At 33.2% G+C, this 26,882-nt stretch overlaps 1 protein-coding gene across 6 annotated transcripts in view; it reads right to left on the bottom strand.

Moving 5' to 3' along the window:
- Nucleotides 1-609: 609 nt before the first annotated feature.
- LOC111505133 (uncharacterized) overlaps nucleotides 610-26,882 on the bottom strand; it is a 67,917-nt gene continuing 41,644 nt past the window's right edge. For 4 of the 6 annotated variants that reach the window (XM_074184529.1, XM_074184528.1, XM_074184530.1 and 1 more), the window contains 3 exons: nucleotides 12,176-12,251; nucleotides 9,180-10,215; nucleotides 610-5,267 (listed from right to left, as the gene is read on the bottom strand). In XM_074184529.1, coding sequence (XP_074040630.1) covers nucleotides 5,089-5,267; nucleotides 9,180-10,215; nucleotides 12,176-12,238 — 1,278 coding nt within the window. In that variant the 5' untranslated portion in view covers nucleotides 12,239-12,251 and the 3' untranslated portion in view covers nucleotides 610-5,088. Of the gene's footprint in view, nucleotides 5,268-5,323; nucleotides 5,373-9,179; nucleotides 10,216-12,175; nucleotides 12,252-21,962; nucleotides 22,110-26,882 lie in introns of those variants that run through there. The other 2 variants (XM_023159900.2, XM_023159899.2) reach the window with 2 other exon arrangements.

Below are 26,882 nucleotides of genomic sequence, written 5' to 3'. Positions count from 1 at the left end.
CTAGAATTGTTTCCATCGATATTATTACAAAATGTTACTTATGCCTTGAATTATCAATTAATGTATTTTCATATTCGAAATAGTCTCTTATTTCTCTTATTCCCAGGTAGGTTCATTAGATACACCGGACTGCAACACATTTGGACTCTGGTTCAACTTTCAATTACCAATACTTTTTGAAACTAATTAATGATATAAAATGGTATATTTTTAAGAGAGATACATTTCGGGAAAGAAAGGTTTTGGCTTTCTACTTCTCTAACTTGATACAAAAATGTGGGAATCTTTCAACGAAAAGAATAAAGCAATCAATTTCAAAAATCAACTCTATACAAAGATGTGTAGATCATGCAAAGAAGTAACTTTCAGACACAAACTGGAAGAAAACATTGAATTACACGAAAGAAAAATAATTTCGAAACAAATACTTTTATATGAACGCTGAATTATACGAAAAACACTGTTTTCTATTACGTTTCTATTACGTTTGACATGAAAACTATTTTGTATTCCTGTTTGAGGATTAATTCAAATAACTATAATTTGAAAACTTCAAGAACATTACATTTTGTTATAGTTATTAATACAACTTCGAAAAAAAAACATTACGACAAGGAATATATTATATTTATAGAATTAAATAAAGGAATATGAATACAAGACACAAATAAGATAAATTACAAATAAAATTAACATGAGAAGTAAAAAAGTATAAATGTTATTTTTTGACTAAAGTAGACACACAGCCTGTTCGAAATAATTTAGAAGTATTTACATTTAATACAAAAACTTACAATAAACTTTCAAGAACAAAAAAATTGTACGAGGGTTGATCAAAAATGTCTGAATACCATATCATAAAAACCAGTTATCCAGAATAGACAACACGTATTCTCTTTACTTTTTGATTTGCCCTCGTACGGAAACAAACACAACAATTATTGAGAAAACAAGTTTGTCAGACGATTAGATATGAACTCTTTGTACCCTGTAACATTAAAATAATAATTAGTTTCACATAAAATTAGCAAATATAATTTTGTACTGATCATAAGTTTTCGGTAGAAAGCTGTATGTGAAATTAGTAACGTAGAGGAAGATACGGAAAAACTCTCATGAAGAAGTATTTAAATATGTTCAGAAGAAACCTATCTATGGACTATTCAATTACGTATTGCTTTTAAATGGAATGTTGAATTATCACTAATTTATTATATAAAACTCGACATACAAAAATTTACTTTTCTTTAAAGATATATCATTTCCATCCGTGAAAATTTCAAAATCACTGACTTCAAACTATATACTACAAACCTAACTCCAATTTTATAGTTTCAAGTAATAATTATCTCACAAACGCATATAATCAGAAACAATATACTTTTTCTGGGACCATTTTGAAGTAAATGACGAATTAGAAATCATGAAAATTAAGACAATATCAAGTAGACTTTGCTAATAATCTAACAAAATTATCAAATTGTATGGTAATCAAAGAAGTGTTTTAAAGTCAGTAATGAATCGAAAGTGAAACTCAGTTGTTCAGGATTTTCAAAGTCGGTCATTGTTATTATTAATAGGTAGGTACCTAACTGTTATATAATATTTTTGATTTACTAAATTATAAGAGTGTTGCACTATTTTCAGTAGTATGCAAAGACATAGGTCTACCAATAAGCCCAATATCTGAATGCTTGATTTAAAATGTTCTTAAGAGGAAAAAATAATGTGTTGAAGTCAACCATTCAATGATAATTCTTTCTCATTCGCAGTATTTGTGTGCAATAGATTACATTTATACAAAATAATACTATAGTGTTATTTGGGAAAAATTATCAACACGTCATTTATTTTTATGAAGATATAAATTGCTTCTACTTGTAATGATTTGTTTGTTTTAGCGAAAAAATAAGAGTTGAATCCTCCGGTAGATCCTATTATTACCCAATATAGCATTTCAAACCATTTTTATTGTTCTCGTGCCGGTTTGACTATGAACAATCTTCCATACATATGTAAGTGGAAATTGATAAATCATCTGGGATCATTCATTTAAACCCAAACCTATGTTTGAAAAGCATCAAATGAGTAGGTATATTTTACTGTTTTGATGAGATGACTTTACACGATATACACAAATATGAGTAATATTCGCGTTGTAGAGGAATATCAAACAGAATTATTCATACTTCACACTAGTACACCTGGGTATATTTGTAAACTGAATCAGTGTTGTGCCTGCTCGAAAAAAAATTGTAACAGATTATGTCGAAAAAAGTTATATTTGACAGAAAATTGTAACTTTTGAATGAGTCTCACACAAAGCGAAGTATTTCGGGCCAAAAGCTGATTTATTTTCAAAAGTAATAGTTGACATATCAAAACTGACAGAAGTGTGAAAATGCTTTTGAATCGCCGGTTTTGATACTTTACCTCTCGAAATTCGAAACTTCCTATGTTTTTATACCACTCGTATTTGTAACTAACGTTAGTTACTGCAGTTTCGTCCTACAAGGAAATTTTCAAACGAATACAAGTGGCATAAAAACATAGGAAGTTACAAATCTCATTTCTTATGATGATATCCTACCATGTAGTTACGGCTACATTCATCAATTCATTTTGACTCTCAGTTATGATATGTCACATGTCGTTTTGATGCGTCAATTGTCAATTCAGGTGCGTAACAGTCAACTGAAAGTTCCTCAAAATGGGTAAAATCGTAACTTGATGATTTTGACCGTCAAAAAGTACTACCAGAAACAACACTGAACTGAATCATGCAGTACTATATCGTAAACGTGTTAAGTATTGTTTTTGGTTGTAGAGGCACCATATTCGGCATTTGTTACTAGTAAGATATGAAAAAATGTCACACGATTTTTTGGGACGGTCAATGTTTTCGGTTTTGATACATATTTGGGCAAAAATTAATAATTAATAAATACATCTAAACTTTACACTCGTATGATATCGGATTTTTTTTGGGTATGTATAAAAGCAATTGCTCATATCTGTTTGTGAAGTAAATGAATTTGACACACGAAAGAACAATATTGTTAGTTTTGAATTTAGATAGTATATTGTATAATATTTGGGATTTACTGGCCATTTTTTTTGGTGATATTTAGCGTTTGAACGTTGTGTGATTCATTGATTCCTTATTTGAGTCAAAACTAATATATTCTGATCCGGTTTTATAACCTTCCTCAATTATTCTATCACAATGTGGAGAATTGCTGATCTATTTTCGTTAATATCATGAGAAATTTCGGAATATTGAACGCTTCACTATTAATTGAAATAATATATTAGAACGTATATACGGACCCAAAGTGTAAAAAATGCATCTATTATTTCTTAGGAAGGAATGCCCAATACTCAATTGTTCGGATATCATCAGAAAGATATCTGTTTCTGTTTGAAAAATCTGTTTAAAATCTGTTTTTCCGTTAATCAGCTGTCGCACCCCTACGAACGACAACCCTCAGAAGTCGAAACTTGTGCGAGCTAAGGATTAACGAGGTCTTACCTTTTGAAGTGTGATTCGTAACACGGAATGTAATGAACAATAGTAGGTATTGAAGCATCAAATGTGAAAAATTTCAACATAATAACCAAAGTTTTGTTGACCTACTTGTATGCTTATGTGAATCTTCTAATTTTTTTTTAATTAACAGTTCATTAGATGTAGTTTCTAGAAGAGCGTATCATATTTATTTTTACTGATGCCAGAACGTTACACAAACATTTATTTTTTAAGCAATGGAAAAATCTCATAATAAATATATTATATTTTGTTGCCACTTGTAAATTCATTGTTTGTAGTATTTTTTTACAATTCTCAATTCAAACTTTCTGGCTTTGTGCAAAGAGAACGCGATCTTCTGTAGAAAAATATTTCATTAATATCAAATATTTTTAAAATTTAAATGATGATCCTTATTTAAGTCTACATTAATTTATTAAATAACCCACTGAAAAAGTACTTGTAATGCACTGTTTGGAATCGTTGGTGTAGTAATGAATATTACTGGAGTTTTATCCCAACACCAAATCGTTATTTTTAATACCTCGACAGGTGTTTCAATCACCAAGTGATCATCTTCAAGAGGAATATTATGAGGAAGTTTAATCTTCCTCTTAAAGATGATCACTTGGTGATTGAAACACGTGTCGAGGTGTTAAAAGTAACCGTTTGGTGTTGGAATGAAAATGCAGTAATAATCACTGAAAAAATGTTGATAGTTCAAATAGGAGTAGACCTAAAATTCCCCTGTTGAAAGGTGTGGAAATTGACAAAATAAAATCGTTTGATGTGCTTTTGGTTTCGAAAAAAAGTAGGAAAAATAGCAACGAGGACGATTCTAAAAATCATATCAATTAGTGGTTTGTGCTTGTGGTTTGCAAACGATATTAAAATGACAGATCACAAGAGACCCTCGAAAATATTGGAAATATTCTTCCCTTTTGAGATATGACGTTATATAAGTTTCCCAAAGAATTAATTCCATATAGATTTCAGAACTTGAAGATGTACTTTTTATGACCCTCTTGTATATTTTCCGTGAATAAAATGTAGTCACCACCAATATTAACTTACAACTCAATAATTAGGTTGAGGGGTTTAAAACAATATTTCTGAGAATAGAGTCAGTAAACAAATAGCAAATCATCACTTCAATTTTCATTAAAACGTCATTCATCTCTGTAAAATAAGTTTTGTTTTCCGATATAATTTGTCTCCTTAGAATGTGTAAAGAAATTGGCACTAGGAATGTTTCCATTTGGCGTGAACTTGTTGTGTACTCACCAAGCATTTTTTTGAAATAATCAACATCACAGTCGATCATTTCTTATGGACAATTTACATATAACCTACCTATACTTATCAATATGAATAAAGAAATTTCGAGACTAGATTCTTCGAAGTTCTTTGAATGCTAATCTGTACAATAATTAATTCTTGATAAAATTTGTATTCACTTCAAATGAGTAACATAATGATTGTTTAAAATTTTGTGAGAAGAAAAAATAATGCAGACTACCAAAAAACTTCGAATTCTTAATATAACTGGCAAATTCCAACTATTTGAATAAATCCGCCGCTCTGTTAGCAGATGACTGGTCATGTGGACTTCCGTAATCAATCACAACCCCTTCACTATTCGGTTTAAGAGCGTCCGAATCAATTTCCAATTTTGTTTCGACCGGAGCTGCAACCATACTACCATGCGGCCCTTTGATCAAATGTACAACGTTTAGGCCTGAAAAATTACATAACTGATCAATAGCCCAGAACCCCATAAATATGATTTCATACGTTTGTCGAATGGGTCGAAATTTTGGACAGATTCTTCTTAAAAGAAGGACTGAAAAAAAGGCCGAAAAGGTCAAAGAGATAAAATATTTTCAATTTTTTTTTGCAATCGATCCGAAGATAACGATTCATTCATGTATATTTGAGGATAACGACAAAAATAATATTGAGTGAAAGAGACTATTATACAATTGTTTATCAAAGTTTTAACTAGGTACGAAATATTTTTATTGATATATACAAAAATATTATTGTCATGAATTCGTTACCATTCAGTTTTATTTGTATAATGGATGGTTTAATAAAAACAACATATCTATGTTTTTGTTTCAAGGTATTTTTGCATACATTTACAACTCATGTTCATTTTAGTCTACCGCTCATTTATTCAACTCAGTCATATAATAAATTAAATCATCTGAAGAAACAATTTGTTCAGGCCAATCTCAACTCCCTACACTGTAGGTTAATAGACTGACACCTATCATAAAACAACTACTCTCCTGGCTAATACCACGAAGGGCGTTGAATTATATCCGACAGGTGTCAGTGCAGGATTCTTCACTGAAGTTATTCCTGCATATGCTGTTTGCGATACAACTGCCGCAATATATTTTTTAATTATTGAAATAAACTTGCAAACCGGTTTCCGGCTGTATGGCCACTCGCCAGTGCAAGGTAGTGTATATCATCAGAGTATCATTTCTCGAAATAGGCTGAAGCGTACAACAAACAACAGATTTGTCATCGCCCCATCTGCCTGTGAACGAGGTAACTAACCGCATATCCGAAATTTGCCCAATTCCTCGTATAAGGATAAAAAACTTCACATATAGTCAGTGGGCATACTTGAAGACTGGTTATAAATCAAATTTGATTTATAACCAGTCTTCAAGTATGCATACTTGAAGACTGGTTATAAATCAAATTTGATTTATAACCAGTCTTCAAGTATGCCCAAATTTGATATATAGCCAGTCTTCAAGTATGCCCACCGACTATATGTGAAGATATAATAAATTTCTTGATATTTGGAAAGTCTTATGTATTTGTCCCGTACTGAAGAATGGAGACACATCTTTGTTAACCAATTATCGTCCTATTTCAATGTTGTTTGTGAAAGCTAAATTTCTGGAACAGTTTCATTAAAATTATTCAGATTATTAAAATTTTGAATATAATAAAAATAGGTACTTATAAAATGCTACAATTTGCCATGTAAACTGGAACACCAATCAAAGAGATTGACGTCACGTCTCAGTAAACATGGCGGTGTATAGGTATAGAATATAGGGACTATGTTGCCCCAACTTTGTTGTGATTATCTTTTATCTATATTCTTCAGTATTAATTATAGTTTATCTCATATACAGATCGTCTGCGTCATTTAGATATTCAACTGGTTGTTTGTTCATGGTTTGGTGATAAGAATACAAGAATCATAAAGGACGAAACAAGCATTTATTGATGCAAATAGACTAAACTATTGAAAGAGGTTATTGCATCAGATAAAGACTGTTAGTCATCTGAATTTCGAAATGTTAAAACTTCGTTGTGAATACTTTACTATCTTTTATCTATATTCTTTAGTATCAAGTATAGTTTATCTCAGATACATCTTTAAAAACGTTTAATTCATGGATCATTTTTGAGGTCAGCTAACTCTCAGTAGGTAACAGAAATCCTTAATTAATAATTTTTACCACTACATACCTACTGTAATGAAAATATCCCATATTCCAGAAGCACTATTGTTTTGTTAGGTACTACTGTATTATTCTTTCATATTTTTCATTGTATTCAATCTGATATTTCTCCATTGTTTTTTGACCTCACTTAGAGATTGTAACATATTAAAAAATTACTATTTTCTCTTTTTATAGATCTGGGATACTTCTGCGCTGTCTACAGTAGTACTCCAAATAAATCATAATCAGAATGCTGATACCTATTCAAAGTCTATATTGTTCGTTTTGATTATATTTATTCATGTTACGGTTAGGCGTATACAAATAGATGCCAACTAGAGGCGTTTTCTGGCGCTCTTGTATTCAAAACGTATTCGTCTCTACATCTCTCTCACTATTTGGCTGGCCGAAAGTGAGAGAGAAGGAGACAGACGAATACGTTTTGAATACAAGAGCGCCAGAAAACACTTAAGTACTCTTCTTCTTTTGTTCAGTAATAGAGTTCATTTTCATAGTGAAATGTAAAGTAGAGTGAGAAGTTAGGTTAGTTACAGAGAGAAAGATATCTACTTTTAGTAAAGTCATAATTAGAATCGGTGTGTCTTGTGTGTATATCTAATGTAACAGGTGGTATAATTGCCTGAACTCTCAACCGATTAGGATTTTTTTCAACAAATTTTTTGTTCTATAGTTCTGCCAGCCAAAATCATGAAGAATTTCAACATCATAAAATTATTAAGATCATAGGATCATAAAAAATCGTTGGTAAAATCTCAAAATCATAAAAAAGCATTTTCCGATTATCAGCCATGTGTCATAATATGAGAACCAATTTTTATTTTTTTTCCCTTGTAAACTAATCAGTATACAAACAAACCTCAAAGTAGGTACCAGAAAGTTGTTTTTCCTATTGGTTGATCTGATAATAATATGAAAGTTTTGAAACTAGTGATATTTAATAATTTCGCCGTAAATATCAACCACGTAAACCTCTGCGACCAATATAATTTTATATTAAATTTAATTTCATTCAGAGGAGCCGTTTGTAATTATCATTGAAAAATATTTTTGAATAATTTATATAAAACATTTTTTAGATAGAATAAAAATTTGAATGAAGTTACAAAAAAACCTTGAAACAAAAAAAAAAACAAGTTCTTGAAACCTAGTTTTCATTTAGTTTCATGTATCCATTTTATATACACACATTATACACAGAACACATTTTTGACAAAAAATATCCCCCTTTTCAATAAAAATTCACAATACAGAATATCACAATGAAATTATGGGCAAGATTATGAATAATTCAAATTTTAGTAATTGCTAATGAAGTGAGAGTTATTATTGTTGAGTGGACATGTCTTTAAATGATTTATTTAGTGTGAGCCGTCTGACAACTTAATTTCTTTCAAGTCTCCGAAAAACACTGCATCCAATCTTGTTCCCAGTACTAGTTTGTCACATAGTTACAGGATGTTCGTCACATTCTTTTGGACATAATTTGTCCATGAATTGTTTGTCTCCTGGGATCAAGTGCCCCACATTCGCGTAGAATATGACGAGGTGTTTCTGTCCTTTTGCTCCGTTGTACATCCCTATTTCAGGTGTCTTCTCAATGGACAATGTCCAGTGACTAGGCCTGCTTTGTTGAAGCAGTTCTTCGGACCTCTTTTTGGTCAATCTCTTAATAAAAGTTTTCATGTGCGTGTTCCTGTGTATATTTTTCCAATTAAAAACGCAATTCTTCCATAATTTGACTTTTTCATGATACACAGTTCCCAGACATAAACGATCTTTTCAAAATGAAGTTTTGTGAAAATAAAAGTTGAATTCAAATAAAAGTGATGGTGTTAACGTTGAGATAATTCGAACAATACTAATTTGACTGTTGCACAGAGTGGAATGTAAAAAATAAAAAAAAAACATCAAAGTTTCTACTCCCAAACACCAGAATTACTTGTTTAGGATTAATTCTACGGAAGGGGTTCCAGTCATAAAGTCCTGTTTAATATTACTTTTTACTCACTTCAAAAGCTCATAAAATTTGTGCATACTTTAGTAATATACCATGCTAAACTAAGCCTGATGATGCCTTGTTTTAAGTAACGAAGCCGTTTTCAAATGAAACGTATATTGTGAACCATCTTTTCAAGAAAAAAAATTCTTACCAACATATTCCGTTTCCCCTAAATGGTGGTTATGCCCTTGGTTCTGCCGATGATGCGAATGATGACTCCCCTTCTCACCATGATGGATCCTTTCTTCAACGTTAACAACCGACACAGGAATATCGTTGGGGTGATCCAAAATATCAGCAGACTCCACTTTTCCCTCCGAAACCGTGTTAGTCGCAGTAGCAGCATTTTGTTTGGAGCCTATGGCAATGTGGTTTCCTCTTAATCCGCTTGGAACTCCTTCAATTCCAAAATTATCGGGAACTTTCTTCAGATCAGCCTGCATTTTGGCATTATTCTCTTGATTTTGTTCCAAATACAAAACATTTTCCAGTAACCCTATGTCATTGGGATGTTCTTCAGAGTCGATCGATTTATGTTTCTGGATAAAATTTTCCATTTCTGAGTTGGTATAATCGTAATTTTCAGAGCCCTCGTCAATTTCACTGTTGGTATCTTTATTATTCTCCAGAAATAGTCGGTACATACTTTCTATTTCGTCGTGGTGATTTTTGATCCATTTCTTGTGTTTCTCCTTATGCAAAACATCATCTGAATTATGGTGATGGGCAGGGGAACTGTTCGTCTCTAAAATATCAGGCAGATCATCGTTTATATACCTTGTAGAATTTTTGTCGTGTGTTAAAAGTTTATGTGGTAATTCTGCAGTGCCATCATCAGTAATTTGGCAGTCTTCGGTTCTGACTTTATCACAGTTCTGACAAGAACAATTAGTTATTATCTGCACCCGCTTTTGAATAATTTTAGGTTCTTCAATGTTGTTGGCGTCTCCTCTGAGATTTACGTGATAACACTCGATGCCGGAAGGTTGGCAGCTGTCACAATAGGGACCTATTAGCTCTCCGGGTTCGGCAGGTTGCGTTTTTGGTATAGAGTAGCTGAAGCAAGCTCCTACACACACGTTATTGTCTATAGTAACAGATTCATACCCAGGGCAGGCTATTACTTGTTGTATTGGTGTTATTTGACACCACGAGTGTTTTTCTGGATACAGCACTATGTTATGTACCTAAAACAGTATTTACCTATATTATGTTTTGAAAGTGATTAGGAAATCCATACAAATCTAAAGCTACCTGAGAGCAAAAGCAACCCTCCTGTAAATATGATATTGATATCGAAAACTCAATGTTTTCGTTTCGTTTATTTTTTCAATCATTCATACATTTTATTCATAACTTTCAATTATGTGTAGGACTGTGGAAGACCATAAAAATATTCTGTAAACAAATTCCTAAGAATGACGAACACTCAGATCAGTTCTTGGGTCAAGCAAGTTTTTGAATAATTTACTCGTCAGTCAGGTGTTTTATTTAGAAAGACTTTTGCGAATCGACAAAAATAATAATTAATTATTGTGGATTATAAAAAACCCAAGCAATAATAATAATATTATATATTCACATTCTGAAGCATTAGAGTAGTATTGGAGTTATGCAACTCAGGATTTGAGTTTATTTTCATTAATTTTTGTATTATTCTCTAAAAACAATAAAGTTGCATACAATTAAAGTTGTATTTGCTCTTCTCAATTCAGAATTCGAAGTAATTCAAACAATAAATTAAAAAAAAACTATTCGAAAACTCAAATATTAAGATTATAAAGTGAATGAATTTTTAGAGTTATATAAAACATTTTCATTCCTAAATATTTACATTCATTTGTTTAGTTTTCGTTTAGATAAAACATAAAAAAATTGTCCTCCGGATTATATTTTCAAGATTTTACCGCCCATTACCCATTTTCGAGGATAGTTCATCATCCTCGAAAATGGGTAATGGAAGGTTGGGTGTCCCAACCCCGTAAACAGAAGAAAACAAGCCCCAAGTGGGGTCTACTGCACATTTTTGATATATGAGGCACTCTAGTAACTCATTTTTCGAGGTGGCAAAGTGCTAAAATTGTATTTCACCGTTTTCGAAGATGCCCGACAAAATGTGACAAGATACGCCTGCATAAAATGGGGCTGTTTGGTCTGGTTCTCATTCATCGAATAATTTAAAAGTATCCGAAGATCGAAAAAAGTATTCGGTATTCGGATACTTACAAATTTGGCTACGGATACGGATACTGAATACAAAATTTGAAAAATATCCGAATACAGCTTTCGCATACATATAAAGTATCCGGATACTGTATCCGAATACAGAAGTATTCGGATACTACTCAACTCTGGCATGAGCCAACCGATATGCCGATATTCTCAGCAACTTCTCCAATAGTGATTTAACGATTCTCCATAACAATTCTCTTCTATTTCTCAACATTTTCATCGGTCGTTGATGTGCTGGTTCGTCCAGGACGAGCATCGCCATTCACATCTTCTCGATCTTCAGTGAAAAGCTTGTGCCACTTGTAAATATTTTCTGACTCGGAGTACAATCACCTTATGTCACCGTCAACATTTCAAGTATTTTTGAGCACTTTTAACCATTTATACACAAAGTTTGATGCAAATTCTTTGAACCATTTTTTATAGCAGAAAATCGCCGAACACGCAAACAACTTTTATGCCTCTCACCAACAAACTAAACAGCTGAAACTGTGAACATATGTTCGAGACGAGTGTACCAACATAAAAAGTCACTAATCGAATGTACGAAGCCCGCGAAATTTGAATATTCACTTCTTTTGAACAGACCTCGTATATATTTAGATATACTCACGGGATCTGGATCTACGCGAGTCAATTTGTTATATGTTGTAGTTCACGTGGGCGGAATTGCGGGGAAAAGCTATTGCACATAAAGAAATTCCATAATGATTGCAGAAAAATTTATATGTCGTGGACTTGAACCACAATTCAACTCCGAATCGCACCTGTGCGACATCCACATTCCAGTTAGATGAGTCGATGATTGAATGCTTTGCATATATTGTATGAGTACAATAAACAAAATGATTAATTACATATTGTATTTAATCAACAATCAGAATTATATTTGATAAAATAAAATAAAGAACTTACCTTATGTTCCCTTTCCGAAAGAACTTCTGAGAATTCAATAAGCAAAAAAGACAACAATATCATTCGTGGTGCACACCTGAAACAAATTCACGTTTAAAATGTTTAATGAGCTTGTTCAATTTTTCCTAGTCTTGGGAACATGATATAGGAGGCCTTTATGTGGTATCTATTCGCACTAAATTAATAGATTTTATCATTTTTTTTAATTTCAATGATTTTCCAATCTTTCCAGGCTGAATTTCAAAGAATTTCGTTGTTTCAATAGTTTTTACTGATACCACTTTTTGGCGTGCTTCTATTAATCATCGATATACAAAACTATTGAAGTACCTGTATTATAGTCGCCATTTTTTATAAAAGTTCTCAATTTTTTCAGCTGTTAATAATAAAGGACTCTTGTAGGATTAATAATAATGATGACTTATTTATTGCTTGTCAGTAAACGAAATACATAGGATAATCAATGGTAATGATAAACAAAAAGATAAATCTTAGGTTTGTTGACCCATTCTTCCACACTTTACTTGCAAGGCAAATAAAAAGAAAAGTGAATAAAAAGAATACAATAAGAGATCCAAATACTCCTAATTGATACAAGAGATAATAGAATCAAACACCACCGAAAATAAACGAAGAACATTTTCACAAGCGACTGTTACTGCTGTGAGAGTGGTAATTTTCTCTAATTTTTTTCAAAAGACATAAGAGCTGAAGCGAAATTTGTCACATTCAGTGAATTGCATTCGGGCACAATTTAGGTACTAGTGGAAGCAAAACTAAAAAATTTCTGTTTCGTGTGAAGGGATATCATTCATACTTTTTCTCTTCAGATTGAAATTATGAACATCAGTTTTGAATGTGATTTTCTTGAATAAATATTCCTATTCTACTGTTTGATAAGAGAAATGTAGTAATTGGTTATATCCTCTCTTTAATGAAAAACCATGATCTTCAGACATAAAATAATGTTCATTATCACTTTAAAAACTCTACCAGACAACAAAAAAAAACTAGCAACCACCAAGAGTAATTCCCTCATCATGGGTGATAAAAACCATACCCTTAAGGAAACTCAGGCGAAATTATTGAATTTTTCTTCGATTTATGACCTCTAATCATAGTTTACGGGCTAACGTTCGAGCAAATCGTCGTTGCATTGAAGGGACAGTACCACTTTCATTGCAAGAAACACAGAGAAACAAGAGCTATTAGGCTTGCAATTTCTAAGGGATTTGATCGTGTGTGGCATGAGGGTTTGCTGACCAAACTTCGATACAATGACTTGTCGGATCATTTATATGTATGGCTCTCCAGCTTCATGAAAGAACGTTCTCTGCAAGTGGCCGTCGATGGATAACTATCGAATACTTTTACCATCAACGCTGTTGTTCTCTAGGGATCCATATTGTCTCCAACCCTCTCTTTATTGTATATCAACGACTTTTTATAAAAAAAAGAAGAATCCAATATATTGTTTTGCTGACGATAGCACACTTATAACGTCATTCCATTTAGAGCCCAGGACATCGGCTGTGAATGCACATCTTCACCGGCAGCAGGAGGTTGCATAACTCAATGAGAATATAGAAGTGATTTTGAATTGGTGTGAAAGTAACCAGGTTCAATTGAATACTACAAAAATGCAGGCATTGGTTTTCTCCAAAAAGATAAATGTCTTCGAACCGGATATAATAATGTCAGGACGGACAATTCCGCTTCTGCTTCGATAAGTTTGTTGGGAAGTTAAAAAAGGACACCAATATGTCTTGGCACAATTATGTCGCTGGAATTGCAAAGGCTGCTTGTCAAAAGCTTGGAACACAGTCCCGAACCAGATAACTATACACACTCCCAGCAACTTTTGATGCTTCATAAAGCTCAGATCAGACCTTCTTCGGAGTATTGTTCTCATGTATGGAGCTCTACCCCTAAGAAAATCCTGAAGCTGCTAGATTCCATCCAGAAAAGAACCACCCGCCTGACTGGAGACGCGAACATCACTTGCAACCTTGATAGTCTGGAACATCGAAGAAAGATTGGAGATGTCTCTCTTCTATAGATAGTTTCACGAGAAGTATTCTTGTGACTTGGCACAATTTATTCCTCCAAGAGCGCTACATATCAGAATTACGCGACGAACTGTGGCTGCTCTTCGTTTTGGGGCCCAACTCAGTACACCTCAAACTTCACTGTTTGAGAACTCTTTCATTTGGAGAACTACGTTTATGTGGAATAAAATTCTTGAGAACATTTTTCCAAATGGATTTCGCACAGGCACTGTGCTACTTTCGCACAGGCACTGCTCTTAGAGCGCCTTGATGATTTTCCTGTAGTGCTTGTGTTTTGTCCTTGAAAAAAAGTAGTTCACCTCAGAAGAGGCAGCTTGAACAAGACTCACCATCTTCATACCCACTAAAAAATCATCGCAACTAGCCGTTCTAAATTACCAGTATTCTGCTTATGTTCTTTTTCCTCATTTATATTGTTAATGTCTTTCAGTATTCTACCAATACGCTTTGATAAACATACATCCTGAATTTGAGAATATTATCTGTCTTGGCGACTTCAATATCGATCATTCAAATTTTCATTCTAAAGTAATACATGTGTAAATCAATAACTGAGTCATTCGATTGAAAAAAAATATCTCTGAACGAACTCATGTCACGAATCATCCTAAGACTTTAATCGATCATCTGTTCTCAAATTTTCAAATATGATACCAGACATTGAAACAAAAGTGGAACAAACCTCTATAGTTTCAGTAAATCACAAAAGAACACAACTATCTTCCCGATAATTTTAAAATTCTTAGTATGTCCTAATTCAAAAAAAAAACAAAAAAAATATCTTTTGAGTTTTTTCTTCTATTTTGTCACAGAATACGTGAATCATTTTAAATGCTTGTACTGTCAACATACTCTTTGTTTTTATATGTTCGTATTTGTATTCTTTGTTTGTTTTTTCTACACCCGTACTCTAACAATACACTTATATGACCATAATCCGTTTCATAATGATATCCATTATGATACAGATTTTTCATAACGATACAGATTATCAACCAATAGAAACCCATAATTTTTCAATCAAGAATCCTGTTCCTTTGTTTGTCCTAGATTCTAACCTAAGTAACTAATTGCTTTATTTGTCAAAATCAGTTTTCATATTACCTACCTATATTATCAAAATGTCTGAAAACAGCGATATAGAAGGAATACCATCGACTCCAATATTTTTAAAAGATCAGATTAATTGCAGTTGTTATATTCAATATAAATATAATTAGAATCTTTATAGTTTTCATATATCCATGATAATACCATTAAGTTTGTGTTTTTTTAAAAAAATATGAGTTAATTACTGTAAATGTGTTCAATACAAATATAATATTTATAGTTTTTCATTATTTATCGGGTTTAGAAAAAATAGCGTATGCAACTCTCATGTAATGGTTATTAATACACTCGCATATACCATACAAAACTCGCCTTCGGCTCGTTTCGTATCCCGGTTAATGCTCGTGTCTTAATAACCATCATTACATGATCGTTGCATAATATACTATTATCACTATTTTAATTTACTTATGTTGCACTGTTTGGAACCTTTGGTGTAGTAATGAATATTACTGGAGTTTTTTCCCAACACCAAATCGTTATTTTAACACCTCTCACGTGTTTCGATCACCAAGTGATCATCTTCAAGAGGAAGATTAAACTGAAAACTTCCCCAAGCTAACGCTTTTTATGATATACAGGTAAACCCTACAGGTATACCACACCTAAATTAATTTTACAATTTGCCTTATCTATTATTTTACAATATGTCCTTATGTAATGTTTAAATGTTATAGCTATATATAAAACAATTTGCAGCTATATCAAAATTAATTTCACAATATTACCTATCTAAATTTATTTTTACAATGTGCCCTTATGTAGTAATCAGTAAATCCAATAATATTATTTTAACAAGCTATATAGTATGCTATTTGGTATTGGTCCGTCATCGTTATTCATAATATTATTATGTTTACTTATTTCTACACTCTCATAGGCATCTAGTTGCCTGTTGTTGTTAACTTGTCTAACTAATCTTAATGAACATAAGGACATATTGTAAAATAATAGATAAGGCAAATTGTAAAATTTATTTAGGTGTGGTATACCTGTATAGTATACCTGTGTAGCATAAATAGCGTTAGCTATTTTTTCTTCCTCTTGAAGATGATCACTTGGTGATCGAAACACGTGTCGAGGTGTTAAAATAACGGTTTGGTGTTGGGAAAAAACTCCAGTAATATTCACTATTTTAACTGTTTAACATACCATTACTTTGATGCTATTTTTTGATTTGCTACAAACATTTTATCATGTAACGTAGTTACATAATATTTTCAATATTAATTTGCAACAATTCCAACATGATCTTGAAAACTAGCATTGGGATCGTGTTAATCAACTCACCCGTATAGATAACTAAGTTAAACACTCAAATGAAACCGTTTTAAACGTGGTAGGTCATTATGCTCTACAATGATTTTCAATTCGAACAAAATGAGAAACCAGCCCCGGATGACAGATAATATGGAATTGTTGCGAAAACAGAGGAACAAGGCTTTGATTAGTATAAAAAGTCGGAACTGCTGACACACTGGCAAAATTACAAGGAATTACGAAATTATACACCGTCAGATATTGAAAGATTAAGGAGGCATATTCAGATTTCAAACTTACTATCTGTTCTCTGAAAGAAAAATGGTAGGTGATAAAAATATCTAATCTAATGTTGAAATGCTACCATCATTAAAAAATTATGAAGAAAATAACAATTTTTTATTCAACGAACTGAGAGACATTTTTTCACCTAATGTTCTAGTAGATATAAAGGTGAATGACTCGGAACAAAACAACTCTGCTTCAAAACCACTGAAGACGAAGTACTACATATCAATTGGAACATCAATTTGAACAGTCAAATCATTATTCTTTGTTGTCCATTCATTACACTCTGACTGATATTTTCAATGCATGTATATGCGAACGTTATTTTCTTTTTCATTATTGCCAGGAAAAGAGGTTTTGCCATTACTCAAGATTCCTCAAGCGACTGATTTTAGCCAGTTGAGAAGTATTAGCATTCTACTGACCAATTTGATAGTTTTGAAAAAAATTTAGAAAAACAAATCCGTACGTATGTCCGACATGGAAAACTTCTTCCTGATTATAAGTTTGGTTTTAAAAGCGGATATAGTTGCTCGTTGTCCTTGAGTGCTGATATAGTTGAGTCACTGGATAACAACAAAATAAGTGTGCTTATTATGACAGACTACACCTGTGTCTATGATACGATTAATCATGAGATATTATTATTAATTCTAAGTAACCTTGGAAATTAGTGGAAATTAATTAATGATGAACTCTCAGGTAGTTTACCAATAACACAACGTGTACCACAAGGAAGCATTCTTGATTCTCTTTCAAATACATTGTACATTTTAAATTTTCATCATCATTTTTCTCACTATAATTATCTATATTTCATAAACTACACCTTACGATTTGATCTCCATATGAGAAATTTATCACGACATGTTTCGCTAACACACTAGCTTCTCCAACAGGGATTTGAATACAGTGGGTATTTAAATTAGTGTTGAAGAAGCTACTGTGTTTGCGAAACATGTGTGTGTCTGACCGAAAGTTCGGTTTCGGTTGAGTTTCGGCAAAAAAACAGGTTTCGGTATAGTTTTGGTTTCGACGCCAAACCTGCCGAAACTACAACCGTAACCGAAACTGCATTCGGGAGTTCCCGCGCTGTGATCGGTCATGTTCGGCTCGTTAAATTTCATACAAGTGATATTAGGTAACAACTCAATTAAGTAATTTTATGTTTAATATTTTTGAAAACCCATCAATAATATTCAAAAGAAGGATCTACACCTACTCAAATAAACACCTCATCTATTTTAAGTATTTTTAAGGTGCCATTAATATTTTTTTAAGTAAGGGTTTTTTATGTTGATTATCAATAAATAAAAATGTCGAAGACTGCATAACGTTGTGATTTAAAGCTAAAAAAATAAAGACCAACTGATTAAAATAACCTTTTCGTTATTTCTTCCTCAAAACATAATCCTTGTAAGGAAGTTTCGGTTTCGGTTTCGGCCGAAACTGAGACCGTTGCCGAAATTCGTTTTCGGTTTCGGTCGTAAAAACCAGTTTCGGTCGGAAACTAAACATGTGATATATTTCTCAAATAAAGTTTGTGGAAATCAAATCACAAGGTGTAGTTTATGAAATTACTATTGATCTTCATCAAGTAATGGCCGAATCAATCACAAAATTATCTATATGCCTACGACACTAAAGTGTTTTTTTTTCCAAATGAACGATACGGAAGACGTTGATGATATGATTATTGAAAATCTATCAAGTCTTGTTTATTTGTCGAGTAAATATTTATTATTGCTTCAAAGTTATGCGCCATTTCATTCAAAAATGAAATTCAGAAAATAGAGGCTATGCATATATTACGGATCTGTAGCAATGACTTGGTTTGCATACAGACTTCAAAGTTGAAAACAACGTACACTGCCAAAAAGAGATGAATTTGGAAACAATTCCAACTTAACGGTTCTATCACATTTCAACCCTTATACATGACTTATGGCCTTTTATATTGTGAAAATTGTATAATTATTATCATGGATAGTTTAATTAATTTTCGTCAAGTAAAGAGTCAGTGGTTTCATGATTTACAATGTCAGAAGCCGGGGCGCTTCGCTAGTCCCAAATACATCTGTGCAATGTAAAATAAAGAAATGTTCGAATCTTTCTTTCTTTATCAGATTGCTTCGAAGGCTTCTGTACTTAGTATTCCTTATTTTTCTTTGTGAGTTCCTATAAAAAACAAAAACAATATTTGCTAACTCAACAATGATGAACACTGGTAAATAAAAATGTTTTTTTTGTTAAGATTAAGATTATATCAAACATTTATTTGGGTTATTGGTACTCGCTCTATAATTGCATAATGCATTTTAAGAAATCATTGAATTTTAATTGTATATATGGGAATGTCTAAGAATCGGTCACCTTATCTAACACTACTTCTTTTATTTCGCTAATATTCTTCAGATTGTAATCAACTGAAGAACAATAATAATGCTGGCGCGCGAAGGGCGCGCCAGCATTATTAACGAACGACCACTCCCCACACCGTGGGGTAAGTGATGATTGGGTCCGAGAATCATATGCCCTGAGCAAGCGCAGTGAGCCAAGAGACAGCCTTCTGCATCTGTCCGGCTGATATTTCTGCCTTAGTGCGGCAAGCCGGTATGATATTAAGATTCGAGAGTAGAGAGGGCATCATTCCACCAAAAACTCCAATAATCAGAACAACCATCTCGACAGAGTGGTCTGGATTGAGTCTGCGGAGTTCGAAGAGAAACTCTCGATTTTTTTTCCGTTTTTCCTTCTCTTTTCGGACAATATTCGTCTCGCCAAGGCTGAAAACTCTACTAGAAATATCGTCTTGCTCTGGTGGTCGAGAAGGACTACATCAGCCTTATTAGCTTGTATGAGCCTGAGGGCGGGGAACGAATAGTTCCGATAAATTCGGCACTTTTCGTTTCCCACAACGGATTGAATATTCCTCGGAGCGTTGGGTAACACCGGTGTCTCGTCAATACCGTAAGAGTGCCGTAAATGGTAATATAGCACTCTTAGGGCCGCGTTATGTCTATGGATATAGGCCGAGTTCGCATATGCTGGGTATTCTGATAGCAAGTGCATTAGAGTTTCGGACGCCTCGAGGCAGGCCCTGCACCTTGTATCAAGAATTTTGTACCCATCGCGACTGCGGTAGACTAAGGTGTTGAAGACACCATCCTGGCAAGTCATGATGAACCCCTCAGTTTCCGACTTCAGCCCACTCGACCTGAGGAAAGCGAAAGGCAGGCGCTTTGATAAGCCAAAGTCTTCAATGTTATTGAAGAAGACCCCATGCATTGGCTTATCCTTATGTTTCCGTAGAAGTGAGGTGATCCCTGCGGCTTAAGGACGTCCAGCTGTCATATATCAAGATTTTAGTGGATATAACAGGGGATCGCATTGAAAAAATTACAAAGCGTTTCAGAAATATCAACAGGTTGTGGGATATAGAAATGTAGGCCTTCACGGCTGGCGTCAATGTTTTAATTGGCTTCCGGGTTTTGCCGTGGTCTTCTTTGGTTATAATCCCCAAACATTAAAATCCCCAAACGTTTCAGATGACACATCAAGAAGAGTAGTTCGACCACGTCACTGAAGATGACTGCCGCAGTTTCAGTTGAAACGTTTGGAGATTATAACCAAAGAAGACCACGGCAAAACCCGGAAGCCAATCAAAACAACAACAGGTTGTGGGCGTTCTGGAAATCTATAGATGCAATATCTGAAGCAACACAATTCAGAAAAAAAAATCAAAAACCGTCAGAGTTCTTACAAAAATATAGAGTAAATACCATAAGACTAATCATTTTGGCCTATCTCCAAGATGAGCCCAGCAGCTGAGAAGACGTTTCTGAAAAAAATAAAAAGGGGGCACCTGCAGATGGATTACCGAAAAAGTTCTCAAAGTCTATACAAAGTAGAGAATCAAAAGCGGCAAAAGAAATCCCCATAGAGCCTCTTGGTCCAAAATCATCTGGACAATGAGGAATACACCTTCACTATTGACACATGATCCTTCAGATCGGTTGTTCGACATTGTTATTTGGCCTAGCCCTCGTTAGCACGGATAACCTGATCAGTCAGAATTGCGAAAATCGAAAAGAACAGAATTACACAAAAAAACGATCCCCTGGAATAACAGGAATAATAGATTCAAATTATGTGGAGAGAATGCTATGGAAATCCAAATTGGATTAATAATTGGATGAGAAAGGCATCAAAACTGGGGTGCTGTGTGGTTATACAGAGGAAATAGTAACGATCCTTCCGTTTGGTTATGTCAGAATTAAGAAATTATTAATGACACAATGTTCCAGTATATAAACACATTACTTAAATTACTGAACTCGTATTTTTCATCAATTGAATTTTATTGTTAAAATCTGACGTGGCTTGATATTATATTGTTGAATTAAAGGATTATGTTATTTTCATGAGGTATGTGAAGCAGTGAAATGTGGCATTTCATTTTTCATTTCGGTTTCGTGTATCTGTTCATTGTATTGGTTGGTTCAATTTGATTTTATATTTACTTGAGTTATCTCAGTAGAGTTAGGGTCTGACGACTGTCATAATCATGATATCAAATTAAATCTGTGTATTTCTATAGAAGCATTTAGGTATGCCAAGTTTAAATATTCAGTCACAATCATATTTGAATGGTTAATTGCATTGGTTCAATATAATTAGAATAGTGATTAAAATTGTGAGAATGATGCATTACTACGCTCTGAAAGTCACGTAGATGCTATTGAGTGTTTCTGAGATACTGAGAAAAAAATTTGAAGTTGGCATTCAATAAAAAAATCTTCACTCGCGTTTGCACAACTAAAACATTTAGCTAGCCGCAGTTTCACTTGCAAAAATCCTGAATTATTCGTTCGTCGTGGTGAATTTCAAATAATTTTTTCATTAGTATATGGGTCAATAAACAATTTTTATGAATTTATTAATTGAAACCCAATTTACACGTTACTGTCTATAGGTATATTTAACATACTTCTGAAATAAAAAGAGTGATCTCCTAAACTATCAATTAAATTTCACGATAATTAATTTTCTCTACTCACCTATTCATATCTCGTTTCCGAACCTACCAATTACAGTTCATAAAATGACACTACCAATGAACGTCAAAACATGAAATGAGTTGTTACAGAATATCGCCCGAAGTGAGGAACCTTAGAACATCGGTTTAGGAAATTGCGCAATACTTATTCGAAGTTATCGTCAATAGTCATCGATGTTGCAACGTTCGATTCATTCATAAAATTTGTTATTAATATAATTTAAAGCCTTTTCAATATCATCAGATTCAACATGATCTATGGCGTAACGTTGACGGTTGAAACAAAAAATGTAGGCAGTGCCGTGGCAACCGAAGAATAATTCATCGATTTCTTTTTGAATATTTTCATCATCTTCCACAATCTGGAAAAAATATGAAATTGTAATGGAGAACTTTATACAGGTGTGAAAAGGGCCATCTTTTTGGTTCACCCCGATAGGTTACAGCGTAAATTGAAAGTTTGTTTTCAATGAAATACAAATCATAAAATTATAAAACAACAACAAAAAATAAATTAATTGGCACTCCGAGGCGACTTCATTGATTCCAGTGGCGCATTTGCTTTTTACGCTGCAGGAAAACCCGGAAATACCAGCAGCGCCATATCATCTGAAGATCTTGATTTGCCAATGTCCTCTCTTTCATAAAACAAAATATAGGGTGTCTCCAGAGGCTCCAATAAATGCAATACATCGCCAGAACACTATCGTCAAACTTAAACCAGTCCGTTTCGTCTTTGACCAAGGAGTAATAATGACCAGATTCAATGCCAGAACCACAGTGAACAATTACTGCTTGAAGATTATAATAGTGGTCTGCAACATTAAAGTGTTCATCTATTTCAAACCTTCGTAAGAGTTTGGTGCTTCCGTCAGAGGTTGAGTCATGTTTGAAGATACTCAGTGTTAATATTAGATTGACTGGTGCCTCAGCTACGAGTATACTAGTTTTCTTATAACAGTCAGTTAATTTGGCGCATATTTGGCAATACAGTCGATCATCAACTGTTAAAAGTTCCATTTTCAGATGAGAGTATTTTTCACAAAGAAACATTTTCCAAACAGAGGCGACACACACTGTCTTCCGACAGTCCAATTATCTGCATATGATGATTCAAATGACAGTGACCTGTAAGAAGGCCTGTTAGACATCGTAGTTCATTTCTACTACTATATTCCAACAACTGATTGGTATCAAGCTTCGAGGAGTGAATAAACGCCTTGGAGTGAGTCAATCCTGGAATATTCTACTAGAAGTCCATAAATATTTTTGCCATCCAGATGTTCAATATTTGTTTGGTAAAGCTTGAAGCGATGCCAATGACAGGTTCTGGTCCAATGAAGCTGCTTGCAACACCCTCTTTTGCAAGGGAGTCAGCTGCCTGATTGCCTTCCAAGCCAGTATGGCCAGGAATCCAGATCAGAAACAATCTGTTAAGTCTTCCAATCGAGGAAAAGACGTTGCTCGGTAGGTGCCAAGAGCTTCCAACGGCGCATGACTGTTCGAGAATATTTTTGCCTATCAAAAAAAAAAAGAACTTACAAGTTATATAGATACTAATCCCAACGTTTCAAAGGTTGAAATCTTTTGAAATCTGCCTCCGTCTTCAGCATCGGAAAAATTCTAATGATTCTCTCAGTTTTATCTTTGCCGGTTCGCTTTATTTTTAAACAACCCCAACGGGTGTCAAAGGAGTTTCGATGTGAAATAGATATGTTTTTGATTACCTTTCGAAACATTCGCCACTATTCTATATATTCCGATCCATTTCGAATTCGAGTTTTTTCGATTGTTTGTATTTTTTGAGAACATTTACTATAGTAATGTATATTTTTTTTCAAACCATCAGAAAGTAGAGATTTCAACGAACAAAAAGCACACCGACTTTTTGAAAAAAGCTGATATTTTCACGCTAGAATTTTCGATTGAATATTAGGGTGTTTTTTTGATATTAAGTCAAAATAAGGTGAAAAAAAAATTAAATCAAATAGATTACAGTGTATTTGGGACATGAAAAGGTAAGTTTTCACCTAATTTCGTAGAAAAAATTTTTTTGATGAAAGATAAAAATAAAAAACCAAAAACTTGGTTGTTCGAATTTTTCACAAAAATTTTGAGGTTATGTGAAAAAATTGTAGATACAAAAGTTGTAGATCTTTTTATTATCTACGAATCTGCCGTTTGACTTTTTTCATTGGATCGTTAATTTTTATCATTTTCAGTTTCATCCTACCGTTATTTTTTTTTGTTTCAAAAATTATCCACCCTGGTCTATTTAGAAATCTTACCAAAACAATGTTCTGATCACAAATTACTTGAGGTTACTATGGTATGATAATAGATGTGAAGGCTTGTTTAGTTTTTTATTGTTATCTGGTGATGCATATATTGAAAACACTTTTCCCTCACCTGAACAAAAATATTTATTTTTTTTTATTATCTGAAGTACCAAATCATTCGAAATCGAACAAAACTTAAAAATAAAAGAAAAAAATAAATATTGTACAAATCTGTCAAATGTAGGGACATATATGCTACCTTTGGTTTCTTTGGCAGGATGTGTAAACTTAAAATGTGCAACCCTCAAAACTTAAAACTTGTGCGACTTGAATAACGAGGTCTAACCTTTCAACGTACAATTACTAAGAATGCATATATAGTCATTTTTCATTTGGTAATTCGATTCATTAAACGAATTAGCTATATAAATTATAGATTATTCCTAGGTAGTACAACATCAATGAATTCAAGAAAAACTTGAAATCCTATCATCAAAAACACATTCTAGAAGACATTTTATATTTTTCAATATTGTTTTCAAACAAGCTTTCTAACCTTATTTTTTCATGAATAAGTTATGTTTCTTACTGTTTCTTGTGTGTATAACCTTCACAATCTAAAAAATGAACAAAGTCAAAACAATAGTGAATCTACCGAAGTGTAAAAAAAGCAAACTGAAAAGTTCATACCGAAAAGTTACTGCGTGATATAAACCACTGAGGAGTCCAATTAGTCAGTAACTTAATTCATGAATGTTGACTACGAAATGAATAATCAATTGAAAAAATAAAATTACTATAATTAGTTTTCTTGAGATGGTCAAAGTTATGCAAAATATTGCTTTTCCGATTTCCACTTGGAAACAATGCCCCAATTGTAAACAGCTCCACTTCCTTTTATTCACATTGAAAGAATCGAATGTTCAGTCCACATTAACACACATACAGGATGTTATCTGAGATTTCGGTTCAGATATTTCCGTTTTCCATCTCCAACTAGGTACGATCCATTTCCTTTGAGCTAAGAGAATATATGCGGATTCTTTGAGTTTTCTCATTTTTTAATGGGTTTTCTTGGCGACAATTTTTGTTTCACTGTATTTTATTAAATGATCACCAGATAATTTTAAAATATGCTCCGCTATCCTCGATTCTGTTATCTTTATATATTCACGACATTCAGTTTCCCTCACATTGCCAAATTCTATTTTGATTTAGATTCGTATATTTTTCAGATTCTGGAAGTTTATACACCACAAAAACAGTAAGAAACATTAGACCCCCACAAAAAATGTCTTTCAAAAATATAAATACGGGTATTTTCTCTCCCTCGAAAATTCTATGAACCCTCCTGCAAAATCTCCTAAACCCGTCCGTGTACAATGAAACATGGAAAGAAAAAATACAGGTTTATATTATTTTCAATATGTCAACATATTCATAAATACCCACGTGTAGTCGACCATTGTAGACTTTCATATCTTGATCCTGCCTCTCTTCTATATACTGACGCGCAGTGCCAATAAGAAGTACAAATAGGTAAACATACCAGAATAGAAATGCAAATTCCTTGGTTGTTCAACTAATTACATGACTGTTGCAACGAATACCTTTGACGGAATTAATGAATAGGTAATGGAAATAAACAAACATATCAGGCGTGCTAGATAGTAGATCATAGTAAGCAAGTATTGCTTCCAGAATAACGTTAAGTAGTCTAGGTGTGAAGTATTTTTGTAATTTTTTAAGGCATAAGTCAGAAAAAACAAAAAATAAAAACATCTTTTTAGAAAATTGTTGGGAGCTACTTCATTTAAGTAAAAAATAGTTTTTTACACAAAGAAGAACAAATCTCAAAACAAGTCTTTTGATGTTTTTGATTCAACAGCATGTATTTATTCTCAAGTATTCAAAGTACTGGATGAATGTTTTGATTCTCATCTTTATACTTTAAACTACGCTTGTAAAACATTTCACCAAAAAATTGCACCTAATCATGTTCACATTCGTATCTACGAGTATTCGTATAAAAGCAAATGGCTTCAACTGTATGTATATATGTATGTTTGTTTGTTTGTTTGTTTGTAACTCTCAAGCTCGGTATCTGTATTTGACAGAATTATCGACATTCTTGCTTGATCTATTCACGGGCAGATGGCGCTGTACGTAACCTCCTTGATATAATTCGAACTCATTTTACATGTATTTCTTCATTTGAAAAAAGTATTTTTTTTATTAACACGCGCGCCTGCTGCCTTATAGTAGGGCAGCCCACGATGCAAAATGGGGATTTACTCGAGCGTCAAAGAGACATATTAGGTTGCAAAGCTTAGATGATACGAAGAAAAAAATGTTATATAATATATACCTTTTCATCGGTGGGGGAAGCGGCTATAGATTTTTGAATATGTAAAAAAATACTGTTGCATGGACATACTCCAGCGCGTCATATATTGATAGCATCAATGTCCTACGTATTTTTGATAATGTTCGTATGTTAATCTGATCGTTTGCATGATGTGGGTGGTTGTACGTAAGGGTTAAAAGTGAAAAGAAAAAAAATTAATTGAGCGCGTCAAATTTTCTAAGGGGGTGTTAAGTGCAACAAAAAAAAGCTCACATTCAATAATCTGACGATTTCG

This window comes from Leptinotarsa decemlineata, unplaced genomic scaffold (genome assembly GCF_025532065.1).
Source record: "Leptinotarsa decemlineata unplaced genomic scaffold, Ldec_3_MD MMD2_tig00026354_RagTag_RagTag, whole genome shotgun sequence".
NCBI classification, from domain to species: Eukaryota; Metazoa; Arthropoda; class Insecta; order Coleoptera; family Chrysomelidae; genus Leptinotarsa; species Leptinotarsa decemlineata.
Note: the sequence above shows the minus strand (reverse complement) of the source record. Positions and strands in the feature narration are given on the sequence as shown.